The 14235-nt window shown below is 36.6% G+C and overlaps 1 protein-coding gene across 6 annotated transcripts in view; it reads right to left on the bottom strand.

The window, feature by feature from the left end:
• Positions 1-14235, bottom strand: part of ARAP2 (ArfGAP with RhoGAP domain, ankyrin repeat and PH domain 2) — a 205172-nt gene that overhangs the window by 11966 nt on the left and 178971 nt on the right. For all 6 annotated transcript variants that reach the window (XM_035293912.3, XM_035293913.3, XM_078367402.1 and 3 more), the window contains 3 exons: positions 6123-6205; positions 4996-5031; positions 2668-2731 (listed from right to left, as the gene is read on the bottom strand). In XM_035293912.3, the coding sequence (XP_035149803.3) occupies positions 2668-2731; positions 4996-5031; positions 6123-6205 (183 nt within the window). The remainder of the gene's footprint in view (positions 1-2667; positions 2732-4995; positions 5032-6122; positions 6206-14235) is intronic.

The raw sequence follows: 14235 nt of genomic DNA, 5'->3' as shown, positions 1-14235 counted from the left end.
GTCGTTTCACAATAATTCCAAAAGCCTTACTGGCTCTACCTTCAAAATGTTCCTGAACCTGAATTTGTCTTACCATATTCATTGTTACCATCCTAGTCTGAGCTGATATCTTCTTTCCTATAGCTGTTCATCCCGCTTGCATCTTTGACCCTCTACACTGCAGCCTCAACAAAGTGAACAAAATTATTTTTTCATTTAAAATTAGTCAGATTATATCCTTCCCTTGTTTCAAACTATTAAGCAGAAACTACATCTCTTATGTCTTCCCTTCACGATATTTATAGAATACAGCAAAACAGTGATAACAACTCAGGACCTAGTTCTGCTGTACCCAACCCTGAATGATCCTTCCTGGAAGCCTGCACGATTCTCCTCTCATTTCAGATTGGTCTCAGCTCAAGTGCCACCTACTCAGAAAGCCATTCCCTGAGAACCTCGCTCAATTAGTGCCTTCCTTATGTCAATCACACTCTGTCCTTACCTGACATATTTTATTGATTCTCTTTTTTTATCACACTGATATCCATTTGAGATTTTATCTGATTACTGATTTCCTTACCCTATTCCCTATTTTAGAAATACTAACTGAACATGTACTTGACATTCAAGTCAAAGACAATGAATAGAGTCTTTCTCATGGAGTTTACATTTTAATAAGAGTACAGACATGAAATAGCTAGTACTACTTTTTTTTTAAGTTAGTGTCAAAGTGGAGAAGTACAGGATGCTAAGGTGATAGCCTGAAGTTCTAATTTGCCTTAAGTCAGGAAAAGTTTCTCTGAGAATAGAATACTTAAGATAAAGTCTAGAGGACTTTTGAAGCAGGGGTGTACAAAGGGATGGAGATTACAGAAGTACTTTGAATACCAAAAAGAGCTCATTATAAGGGGTGTTTACTGTAAATTCTCATATGTGTTTGTGTGTATGTCTACACTTTTAAAGTACATTAAAATTTGCTATTTTGCTGTTTCCCTACAGAGATGAACCATAAATCCTTAAATCTAAGAAGGCTTCTGTGTTTACCTTAAGGGAGGACCTAAATAATCCCCAGAAGTAAAATGAACAGAGGAAAGGTAATTAGGCTAAATCTTTGAAACCAAGGACAAGGATTAAAACATGAGACAGTGAGAAATAAGCTGGTCGTGAGAGTAGGCTTTGCTTCCTATATTCATTCCTTAACTTTCAAATTCAGTCTACTAACTCCAACTATAAAAACAAAATACCAATTTAGTTGTCCCACAAATGACACTGTAACAGCTTTAGACTCTATAGTCCCATCTTTAGTAAGAGAATTCATATCCAGTTTTTTGTTTTTCCTAAAGTAGAACTTGAGTATCTGTGGCCTGGTGAGGTGGCTCATTCCTGTAATCCTAGCACTTTGAAAGGCCAAGGCAGGCGGATCACCTGAGACCAGACTGGCCAACATGGCAAAACCCCATCTCTACTAAAAATACAAAAATTAGCCAGGTGTGGTGGTGCATGCCTGTGTTCCCAGATACTTAGGAGGCTGAAGCAGAAGAATCCCTTGAACCCAGGAGGCAGAGATTGCAGTGAGCTGAGATTGCGCCACTGTACTCCAGTCTGGGCAACATAGAGAGACTGTCTCAAAAACAAAATAAAAAAAAAAACTTGAATATCTGGATTTTAAAAAGTTACAAAAAAAGAAGAAGGAGAAGAAGAAGAAAAGCCTCTAAAAAGTTAGCAGCCAGTCTCTTCTGCACATGTTTTCCCAGGTAGTAATGGCAGAGACAGGCTGAGAAGAGCTCTGTTTATTACCCACTGGAAAGGTTAATAAATTAAATGAACAGAGCAAACTATTTTCAGAATGAATAAGAACCAGATTTTGGAGTGAGCTAACTTCTCCTTGTAAGGGAAACAGGAAAATACCGCCTCAGTAATAAAGAATGGCAACTTAATCGTTACCAATGAAATTCAATGCTCCACAAGAAGCATTGTTGGGAATTTCGCTAGACAAGGTTGGGAAGCAAACCAGTCCAATTAATAGGACTATTTAACTGTCATTCCTCAAAAGGGTAAGTTCTGCTCTAGGGAGGAAAACAAATGCAGAACTGAGTATAAGGATTGGCCTCAGACACCCCTGGGTTTAAACTACTAATTAAATATATGGTCCTGAGCAAACAACAAAACCTTTGTTTTATAAAGCCAAACAACATCTTGTATGGTTTGCTGCAAGGAATACATGAGTTTCTCTTGTGAAGTATCTAGCACATAACAGTTATTAAAGAAAAGTAGGTTCCTGTCCTTGTTTCTGGAAAGGCAGGGGTGGAGAGAGTGGGAGAACAAGAAGGGAAACAGAACACTTTTCTAAATGAAGGTCTATGTGGGACTCTGGTAGGATGACAGCTGAGAAAAATCCCTCTTTCTCACAGGACCATTTTGAAGCAACACACCTCACCTAAGCCAAGGAGGCTATGGGGCTGGCAGAAAAGAAGCTTTAATGGAATAAACTCTCTTTCAAAAGGTAATGAATACATTTGAAATTTAATACACCATTTTAAAAACTAAGAATGAGAGAATCAAAGTTTATGCCAATCCTATACACATTTCAAATGCTTATTAAAAATTCTTTAAAAATCACCATCACACTAACATTTCCTGTAAATTAGGTTATCATACTTTATTGGATAATTCAAACAAATATCATACCTGGGCAACAAAGATACTGGTCATCCATTCCATCTGAGTTTGTGAACTATCACAACATAGGTGCCTGCAAAACAAGGTTTATAAACTATGTCATTCAAAAAGACAATTGACTATTCTCTACTGTATCTGCTTGGTGATTTGGTGATCAAAAGTCTCTTTGGGTTTCCCTGATTAATAACATAATGCAATTGCAAAAGTGGAACATTTCAGTACAAGTTGTTTTGGTCTTCTGCTACATGTACAATGCAAAGTTAGAGTGTAAATATGCAGGTTTAAACAAAACACAGCTGAAGGCTTTGGTAAATGCTGCAAAGTGATCAACAATATTTTTGGAAAGACAGAAAGGTCAGTTTCATTTTGCCTTTTCAAGTACATGATGGTAAAACACTGTTTTCCACAGAAAATCCGAGCCTGAGAAGAAAAATATGTGCACATTCTCTTAAGAGCAGATGTTGCTTTAAAAAAGGCTGAGACACAGTCTCCACCATTGTGATGATAAACACTAAAACCCATGGATTTATGAAAAATAAAACTACATGAAAAACCACTGCATATCCAACAACAGTGATTCAGTAACCTTTTATTGAAAGCCTAAATAAAACAGAGGCCTTGTCCTCAAGGCTCCTGTAGTCTATTAGGGGACCTAAGCATGTAAACAAATAAATTACAACACAGTGAGAAAAAGCAGAACTAAAACTGAGCACAAACATAGAAACCACAGACTCAGAGATGAGGAGAGGATTGTTCCTTATAAGAGGAAATTTTTATAATTGATATTGGAAAGAACTAATGGGCATTTCAAAGTAATTGTATTTTTTACCTTCCTGTATTATCAAAATAATTTACCTGAAAAATGTTGAAAATAAAATTTCTTAAAAAATGTGTTTTCTTCATTAGAACCTCATGAAAACATTGTCCTTCCCTATTACCATGTCCAAGAAAACCATTCCTGCCACAAATCATTTTAATTATGTACCCTTGTGTATCAAATACTGTAAGTGCAAACAATAAATAAATAGTGATCAGAGGTAAGAGCGATTAGAGAAGGCTTTGGGGCATTTGAACTATGGTTTCAAAGAACAGACACAGTTGAGTTGCTTGGATCAACAAAGAGATACTGAAAGTAATGAGAGGAAGGAAAAGCAAAAAGTATGAACAAAAGCTCAGTAGAGGGGCCATATACATCACACATGCAGATCTGAAACAGCAAGGAATGCGTGGTGAATAAAGACAGATGCCGGTTTTGTCCTTAAGCGAGAAAGGAAAAGCTGTGGGAGATAAAGTTGATGGAGTCATATTCAGCCTTGCATGCCATGCAACAATTCTGTGCTTGATCCGATAGGTGAAAGAGTTCACGGAAATTTTAAAAGCAGGAGAGAAACATGGTACGGTGCAGAAAACACTCCTCATTGGAGAGGTGGAGAATGTACGCCAGAATAAAAGCAAAGCACAAGCATGAAGAGCACTTAGGACTCCCGGAATAATCCAGGCAGATCAATGAAGGCCTGGCCCTGAGAATAGAGAGGTGTAGGTGGATGAGGGGCACAGTGAAGAGGCAGATCTCATATGGCTCAGTGACTGATTAGACAGAGGAAACAGCAAACTCTCTAGAATATTGGTGGTTATTGGTAACGGTATAAGGCAAAAAGTATATATATAGAAAGAACAGGTTTGAGAACAGGATATATGTCTTTTTAAAATCTGATTTTAGCTAGCTCTTAATCTTTTTGAAACTATGACCTACTTATCTCATAAAAAGCTGAATTCCACACTCATTATAACTATGGAAGAAATTAGAAGTAGTCTCTCTTCAGAGTCATTGCCAAATAGGATACATGGGACTTGAACCCTGATAAAAATCTGTTTTCCTCTTTTTTTGGAGGGGGGGGGATGGAGTTTCGCTTGTTACCCAGACTGGAGCGCAATGGCGCCATCTCAGCGCACCGCAACCTCTGCCTCCTGGGTTCAGGCAATTCTCCTGCCTCAGCCTCCCGAGTAGCTGGGACTACAGGCGCGTGCTGCCATGCCCAGCTAGTTTTTGTATTTTTAGTAGAGATGGGGTTTCACCACGTTGACCAGGATGGTCTCGATCTCTTGACCTCGTGATCCATCCACCTCGGCCTCCCAAAGTGCTTTGATTATGGGTGTCAGCCACTGCGCCTGGCCTCTGTTTTCCTCTTCTTAAACTCAAAGTCTTTAAAAGCAACCCTAATTTCTCTTAGGTGAAACACTTTCTATCTGTAGTTCTATCAGAAATTAATGAAGTTATTCTTTTCCTGAATTTGTCACCAATATATTACATCCAAAAGTTGTCAGCTGTTAACTTACCAGTGATGTTTCTCTGAATGTGCGGTCAATCCCCAACTGCATCGCATAGAAAAAACACACACAGGCACATAAATTTAAAATGATACGTTTTACAAGGCAGAAAACAGGATTAGATGTTAAGGAGATGAGATTTAATGGTGGGAATACATAGACTTCCACAAGTGATCATTCAATATGTTTGACTTAGCTAGAGGTGAATGCTAAATGCTTAGGGATCTGGCTACACATTTACATAGAGGGAAGGAGGCTTGTAATGTTATGGGGCAGAGAAGAGCTGTGTTTGAGAAGATATTCTTAACTGAATAAGGCCAAATATCTATGAAAATGACTGAAATAAGATGATACATAGAGAGTACTGATACTGGAGGAATTAAAGAACATGCCTATTAAAACACAGGTGCATGTGCTAGGCTTTGAAACTGAGTATGAAGGCAAAAGTAAAGAAATTTCCAGCAACAAAATTTCAGAAGCAAGCACATATAGTTCATTAAAGTGATGTTCATGATACTAAGTATTAGTGCAAACATTTATTAGCTAATCAAAGTAATCTGATAAGAAATTGTGGTAAAACCAACTCTGGGGTATATGAAGTGTTAAAGAGGCACACAATCTGTAGGAAGCATCCACCTCCCCTCCACCACTCATATGCTGTGTTTCCGGTACCAGAGTCAGCATAGTAAAAAGGGAAAATTACAGCACCAGAACCAAAACACTGTAGAAGTCAAGCATCAGGAAGCTGGAAGGCAGCACTTGCTTTCCTGTGTACAGACTTGTCTGAGACACCCTCAGATTGTCATGTGACAGCTCAAGGAATGAGATGTAGAGGAAGCCATGAACTTCCCAGTAGACAGGACCTCCCTTGATTTCTTGCTTCACATAGAGAGATTGCAGTGACCAAGGAGCTTGGTCTCAGTTTCAGTGGGAACATCATCCCTCCTTATCTACTCATACGAGTTCCTTGATCTGCCACAAGAACTCTGTGACAGGGAAATAACTTAAAGAATTTGCCTAAAACTTACTCTATAAAAAGTTAGACTAATGCCACTGATCCCTAAATCCTTAAACAGACATATTTTCCCATATATATATATATTTTTTCCTTTCAGCACTTCCCTTTCAAACTTTACCTTGTTGGAGGCTTCATTTTCTTTTTCACTCCACGGTAAAACTTCACTGAACTCAGAGAAAACATTTTTTCATGTTTACTACTCTGTAAGGAAAACAAAATAATTCGTAATTAAATGGATTTACACATTTCCTTACATTTTCCTTGAGCATTAATAATTGGGCTTAGAATTGTTTATCAATGCTTCACAAAACAAACATTTCAGGAGTTTAGTAAGAGTCCTTCAATTTACAATACAATCAAATACATCTTTTTTTTTTTTTTTTTCCGAGACAGAGTTTCACTCTTGTTACCCAGGCTGGAGTGCAATGGCACGATCTCGGCTCACCGCAACCTCCGCCTCCTGGGTTCAGGCAATTCTCCTGTCTCAGCCTCCTAAGTAGCTGGGATTACAGGCACATGCCACCATGCCCAGCTAACTTTTTGTATTTTTAGTAGAGACGGGCTTTCACCATGTTGACCAGGATGGTCTTGACCTGTTGACCTCTTGATCCACCCACCTCAGCCTCCCAAAGTGCTGGGATTACAGGCTTAAGCCACCGCGCCCGCCCTCAAATACATTTTACTAGATAACTTCAGATATATTAATGTTATACATGTGTACACACATGCATATATAAACCCACACAACTATAATTATTGATTCAAAAACACTTGGGGTCAGATGATGTGCATCATGTCATGGTTAATACTCAGTGTCAACTTGACTGGATTGCAGGATGGAAAGTACTGTTCCTGGGTGTGTCTGTTAGGTCACCTTTGGTCAATTGCCAAAGGAAATTGACATTCGAGTCAGTGGACTGAGAGAGGCAGACCCATTCTCAATCTGGGTGGGCCCTATCTAATCAGCTGCTAGTGTGGCTAGAATGAAGCAGGAAGGAGAAGATGAAAAAGCAGACTTGCTAAGTCTTCTGGCCTTCATCTTTTTCTGTGCTGAATGCTTCCTGTCCTTGAACATCGGACTCCAAGTTCTTCAACTTTTGGACTCTTGGACTTACATCAGCAGCTTGCCGGGGCTCTTGGTCTTCAGTCACAGATTGAAGGCTACACTGTTGGCTTCCTTACTTTATGAGGTTTTGGGACTCAGACTGAGCCACTACTGGCTTCGTTGCTCCTCAGCTTGCAGACAGCCTATTGTGGGACTTCACCTAGTGACTGTAGGAGTCCATATTCCTTAAATTCCCCTTCATATATATATCCTATTAGTTCGGTCCCTCTAGGGGACCCAGACTAATACACATCAGAGGTGATTTCTCATATTTTAAAACATATGCTATATGTTTGTAACTCCATATCACCAGTGTTGACTGGGGCAGTACCCTGTATTCAAAAATATTCATATTTTCAAGATAAAGAATACATATATCTTCATGTTGTTTGGGGTTAGATTTTACCACCAAACGAGTTGTGATTTTCTGTACTCTTTGGATTTTGGAATTATGGAAAACAGACTCGTGAATATATATGAACATATATTTAGCTATCTCAAATATCCAAATTAATAAAAATTATCCTAATAATTAAAATAGACTATTAAAAAATTTTTTAATGCTGAGTAACAGGCCACCAAGCAGCTACTGCATTGTGTCTTCTCAGCAACTGGCTGCAGTCTCTTCTGAACCATTTTCTACACCAGACCTGCTTGGCACCACAGGGAGCTCTTCCTGCCCTGCACAGTGACATTCCAACCACAACCAGCCAGACGTTGCTGATTGTCACAAGCAGGACCTTGGGGCCACTGGCACTGTCAGAGATAGTAAGCCATTTCTTGGGAAGAGGAGGAAACTCCTCTCCACAAATCCGCTTGGGCCTGTGCAAATGGCACTTCAGAATCCCCATGCACTTGGAGTCCATGAGCCAACGGGATATGCAAAGACACTTAAACATTTCAGGGCTGGTTTCTCTGTTCATATCCACTTCTGGTGCTTAGGAACAGGGATCCATGCTGATACCCCAAGGGCGAAAAGCTCCACTTCCTTCAAGGAAGTGAGCAGGCCTGACCCTGATGCCCAATAAGGGGCAACCCTAGGCTTTTTTTTCTTGCTTTTATTCCTTTTTGTTGTTGGCCTTGTCCTGGGTTTGTTTACAAAAGATGTATTTTGTTTAACCAAATAATAAAAATGAAAAACTCTGCAAAAGAAAATTTACAGTTAGCCCTATATCAATTATATACTTCTTCACACCACTCCCAATATTCTGAAAGCAGTCACGTTGGAAAAGGGAGGAACATACGCTCATAAAATTAAAAATGAGTTTCATAGAGCAAATAGGTTAGGAGGATATAAAAGAAATACAGAGGGAAAAGTAACCAGGAATATGATCAGAAATAATGCTGTGGTGACAAAAGGCCTGGAATTTACATGGTGAATTTATTCCTAACCTCTATTATCAGTAACTTCACTGTTACTATCATTGTAGATAATGTTTTAAAAAACATATTTTGAATATTTTCCCTTATGGCTGGATTTCTAGAATGTAACCACTGAGTCACAGGCTAGGAATATGATTAAGAAAAAAATCTTGGCTAAACTGATAGGGTACATTTACTTACCCTACCAAAAACACTAAGGTAACACAAATGTTAAGTGTGTATTTATGTATTTGCTAGCCATTGCAGTTTTGATGTGGTAAACAGTTTATCCATGTCTTTGTTTGTGCTAGTTCTTTATGTATTGAATATGAAATCGCCTTGTCTTTTTAAATAAAACATTCTGTTCAAATTTCTCTTTGCCTTAACCTAGCTCATTGTTTACCTTCTTTTTATAAGTCAAACGTATTGGTCTTTTGAGGGTACTTTCTTAACATTTGCTTAAGTTTAAAGTGTTCCCATGTAGCTGATAAATATTCAGTTTTATGATCTTGTAGCTTTACGGATCGGTATTTTTCAGGATTTAAATATTTTGTCAATCTGGAATATATTTTTTACTATACAGTATAAATGATAATTTAGATAATTTTTTTTGTTGTTGATGATTATTCTACCTCAATTTATTGAACAAACATTCCTTCAGACATGTACTTTTTGTGGCATATTTATGAAAAATTAAATCCTAACATACAATATTTTACCTAAATTTATGGTACCATTGCTCTTCGTTCGCTTTTATCCAAGGATTATAATATTTAAGGTATTTTAGTTTCACTGTATATCTTAATAGTTGGATGGGAAAATAATTCAAAACTATTTTACTTCTTATCTCCCAAAATGTCTTCAAATTATTCTTATCTATCCTTTGAAGTGAATTATCAAATACTTTTGAAAATTTTAAAAGTAATTTCCTCGGCAAACTTTAAAATAATTACATTAACTCTATAAATCAATATCAGTAGATTTAACATCAATTTTACTTCTATCAGAGAAGTTCTATAGTTTCTTTCACATAAACCTCCACTAGTTTTAAGGTTGTTTTTAATTAGTTTATGCATTTCTCTCTTAAATCCAACTGGAGACTGATATTTGGGTATTGATTTCATAGCCTGCTAATTTGCTGAATTTTAAAAAAGAGCATTTTAACAATTTGAACTGTCGATTATGAAACAGTGAGGTAGCTTTGTAAGGTAGTAAGTGCCCACACTAGGATATAGTCAAGGAGAGGTGAGCTATTAGGAATGTATGCAGTACAGGTGATTCCTAGCCACCTGTGTCAGAGGTTAAATCAAATTACAACCAAGGTTTGTGTTCCTTTTAATAATTTAGATTGCTCTTCCCTCAGACACAGTCCCAACAGAGGCTGCAGGGTAGGCTACAACTCTAGCAGAATGGAGAAGACATGACTTGCATATTTGAGAATGAGAAACACTGTGCCTGAACCAGACAGTCTTCATTTACACAGGACATTGACGTTTCAGGATTGACTACATTTTGAAAAACTTTTGGTAGTAAGTAGATTGAGAGTCTGAAGTAATTTAATTGATTGCCCAAAGTCAATCCTGGCATTCAAGCTCATTACTTTATACCATAGCCTGTCCAAAAAAAAAAAAAACACACACTCACACAAATGATATAATTTGAGGAGATTAGCAATTGTAGAAACACATTCTTTTCCATTTCCATTTTGAAACTGAATATTCATAAAGTGGAGCTATATAGATCTTAATGGAAAGTTCTATAAAAGGAAATGTTGTTTGGCAAGATCGCTTTACTGTTGGCTTATTACAGCTTTCTCTTTTGGTATGTGTAATTTATAGAGAATTTCTCCAAAAAGTTCAATATACTAGACTATTATGAAGTGTGAAATGTGTTGCTTCAGCCACTATATTTCAAAGTAAAGTTTTCAACTAAGCCAATTAAATGAGTATGCTTAAAAAAGTATTCCTGTGGCTAAAAAGAATTTGCTTATTAACCTGTATGCAACTTTTAATGACCCCGTTTACCCACTTGCTTTCTTCACACCATTAACAGTATAATGGCTATATTCTCCGAAACCTCTCACCTTTTATGTAAATTAAGTCTGAAAAGAATTAACATTTTCTGCACAGGGAAAACTTGCGGAACAAAAGATGTCTTCCCCTGTGTATTACTGTGATTTGTTCTTAATGAGCATTCATAAATTATTTCTAATTAACACAAAGTCTCCTTAAATACACTTCTCAATTTGTAATTTTTCCTCTCTTTTAACTAAATCATTTAAAAAAATATATACAAGCACACATATATTAATGCCAACTACTAAAACAAATGCTAACTCTTTACTCAAATAAGTTGGGAGATTTTACTGCTGACAATTTACTGTAAAATCAATTGAAAAGTTAACATTGCCAATGAATTCACCATGGATATTAATAGGGACAGACTGGTAACATGAAAAAGTAACAAAGTGAAGTCCTGCTGAACATAATCAGAGTTTGAGTGTAAAGGAAAAGCATAAATCTCTCATCTGCTTTTCAAAATGTACAAATTAAAGTATCAGTTACATTAATTTATTCTGACAAATATGCAAATATAACTTTCAAACACTTAATAATCAGACAATAATTCCATAACTTTAGGTCACTGTTATAAAAAATTTGTTCAGTGTCCTTAAAGAGCCCTGTCTTTAGACAAGTTCTTGGGACTATCACTGCCTCCCAGTTTATGCAAGGTAGCTCAGATTTAGCAAGATGACTCTTTCAAACAGATACAAATTCTTAAAGCAAAACTTTTTCCGTTAAGGGGTATGAGACTCTTCATCTCACTTACAAAAACAATCCATCTGTAAAAGTCACTGCATGAACAGCCTTCCCTTTGGCAGATACTAAACTGTACATCTGCTTGAGAGAAAATACCATAAAAACGGAATTGTTTGCATTTCCATATTTTAAAATATTTTATATTATTTAATGAAAACAACTTACTCTCTACCACACATAAAATTATTTCAGCAATAACACTAAGGTAATACAAATGTTAAATTTTCTTTGTAAGTTTCTGCATAGAGCCTTTGAAGTACAATGCCTGGGAATAATTCTGACCCCATCACTTACTGTGTGATTTTGAACAAGTTATGTAATGTCTTTGAGAGTCTATTTTTTATTTGCATAGTGGGAATAATAAGAGTAGCAATCAATCTCATGGTGTAACTGTATAGATAAAATGAAATAAGTCAAATAAAATATATAGGACTCTGTTTCACATAGAAAAGCACACATATATTAATGGCAACTTCAATGTTAGCTGCTGCCATTATGACTGCCCTGTCATTACTACTACCACAAACTACTATATTTGTTTTTAGCAACCTTCTGTTGTTCCTTGATGGGACATAAAAGTTCAGGTTGATTTCTAAATACCCCAGGCAGATATCCAACTGCAAGAGTGATCCTTAACCAACATATTATGCATATGCAAGGACTGTGATGAAAGAAATCAGTCTTTTGAAGATCAAGGTGGGTGGCCCACTGCAAAAAACCAAACAAAATTCTATCAGATTCAGTTCTAGTTGACTAGAATAATAAGCTGTGAAGTCCAGCCTGTATTTTCACAAGCATAAATCTAAAGTTCATGAACCTGAAAATCTGATGTGTTCTATCACATAACCCCATAATTCTATAAAATCTACTATTCCTCTATGGGTAAAATTGAAGAATGATAATAAATGATAGTCACCACTTGATACCCATCCAGACTCCCTTCTGGATATCAAGTGGCGGTTCAAGTGCATATATAATATGAACCTGTGATAAGGGCTGCAGAATTCAGGCTGTTTTATTAGTCTCCTGCTTGGACATTCCATTGTCCTTGAGGAAAGCAAACATGGAATGCATACACAGAATTGGATGCTACTATGATTTATTCATGCCCACATGGAGGCTTCTCTACTGGAGGAATATACAGGGAAAGTAATTAAAGCACAGGGAGTGCTGAACAGAAGCCACAAAATACACCCGCAGCTTTGGAAAGCTGCCAAAAATTCTTTCTTCATAAAGTATTAACAGATGTTACACCGTAGTCTTTCTTTGTGCATCTCCACAACAGAACACAGTGAAGCACCATTCACTAAAAGTGTGCAAGCAATGTTTACCCAAGTGAATTTTATAATTCAATATAAAAAGTATTTTCCAGGTCCTGCTAACTTCCATTCTACGCTTAAAGTAATTGCCTTGGTACTACCTGAATCTCAAAGAAACAGAATTGTTGCTGCATACTCCCATGTGACCACCATCTAAAACAGGATCAAGAAAATTTCTATCTACAAAGTACCCCACTGACCCTTTTCCTTGGCAATTCTGCAGCAAACTCTCTCCCAACCTAAGGAAACACTTTCTGACTTTTGTCACCATAGAAGGGTTTTGTCTGTTCTTAGACTTGTTATGATCAGATTTATATGATACTATTTTGTGTCAAGCTTCTTTTGTTTCAAAAGGTTTTAAAAATTCACTTGTGTTAATAATCGTCTTGTTGCAGAGTAGTATTCTATTATATGAATAGAATATTTTCCTATTGGTGGACATTTGGAATGTTTCCAGGTATCAGCTTTTATGAATAAATCTGCCTATGAACATTCTTGTACAAGTGCATTTGTGAATATAATTACCTTTGAGTAGAACTGCTGGATCATGGGGTAGAGATTATGTTAGTAACTTCATTTAAAAACTGACCAATAGTTTTACAGAGTAATTGTGTGATTTTACCCTTCCACCAACAATTTATGTGGCAGTTCTAATTACTCTACATCATTTTTAATATTGGGTGTTATCACTGTTAAGATTTTAGTCATACCAATGAGCATAAAATAGTGTTTGTGGTTCTAATTTTAATTTCCTGATTATTAATGATGTTGAACGCTTTTGGTTCAATGGGTTATTGGCCACTTCTACGTCTTCCTTCATGTAATGTCTGTTCTATCCTTTGCCAGCATTTTTTACTGACCTATTTTTCTTATTGCTGATTTAGAAGAGCTCGTTATATTCCTGATATGGGGCCTTCTTCTGATATATGTTAATTAATACATTTTCTCAATCTGGGACTACTAGTACATCTATTAATAGAATTTTCTCAGTCTGGGACTTGCCAATTCATATTCTTAGTGGTATCTTTGGATGAGCATGTTATTATTATTGTATTTAATATGTTTCAAAGTTTAAAAAGAACTTTCACTAATAGTATTAGACCACTAGCTAGACTAATTAAGAAGAAAACAGAGAAGTTCAATAAACACAATCAGAAGCAATAAGGGGGATGTTACCACTGACCCCACAGAAATATAAGCAATCATTAGAGAACACTATAAATACCTCCATGCACATAAACTAGAAAAACGAGAAATGGGTATATTGCTGGACACATATAGCTCCAAGACTAAACCAGAAAAAATTGAATACCTGAACAGACCAATAACCAGTTCAGAAATTTAAGCAGTAACAAAAAGCCTACCAACCACAAACAGCCCAGGACTGGATGGATTCACAGCTGAATTCTACCAGATGTACAAATAAGAGTTGGTATCATTCCTACTGAAACTATTTCAAAAAATTAAGAAGTGGGGACTCCTTCCTAACTCATTCTATGAAGTCAGCATCAGCCTGATACCAAAACCTGGCAGAGATACAACAAAAAAGAAAACTTCAGACCAATATCCTTGATGAACATCAATGCAAAAATCCTCAACAAATTACTGGCAAATTGAATCCAGCAG

This window comes from Callithrix jacchus, chromosome 3, assembly GCF_049354715.1.
Source record: "Callithrix jacchus isolate 240 chromosome 3, calJac240_pri, whole genome shotgun sequence".
In the NCBI taxonomy this organism is placed as follows: Eukaryota; Metazoa; Chordata; class Mammalia; order Primates; family Cebidae; genus Callithrix; species Callithrix jacchus.
The sequence above is the reverse complement of the archived record's forward strand: the minus strand, read 5'-3'. Positions and strand labels throughout refer to the sequence as shown.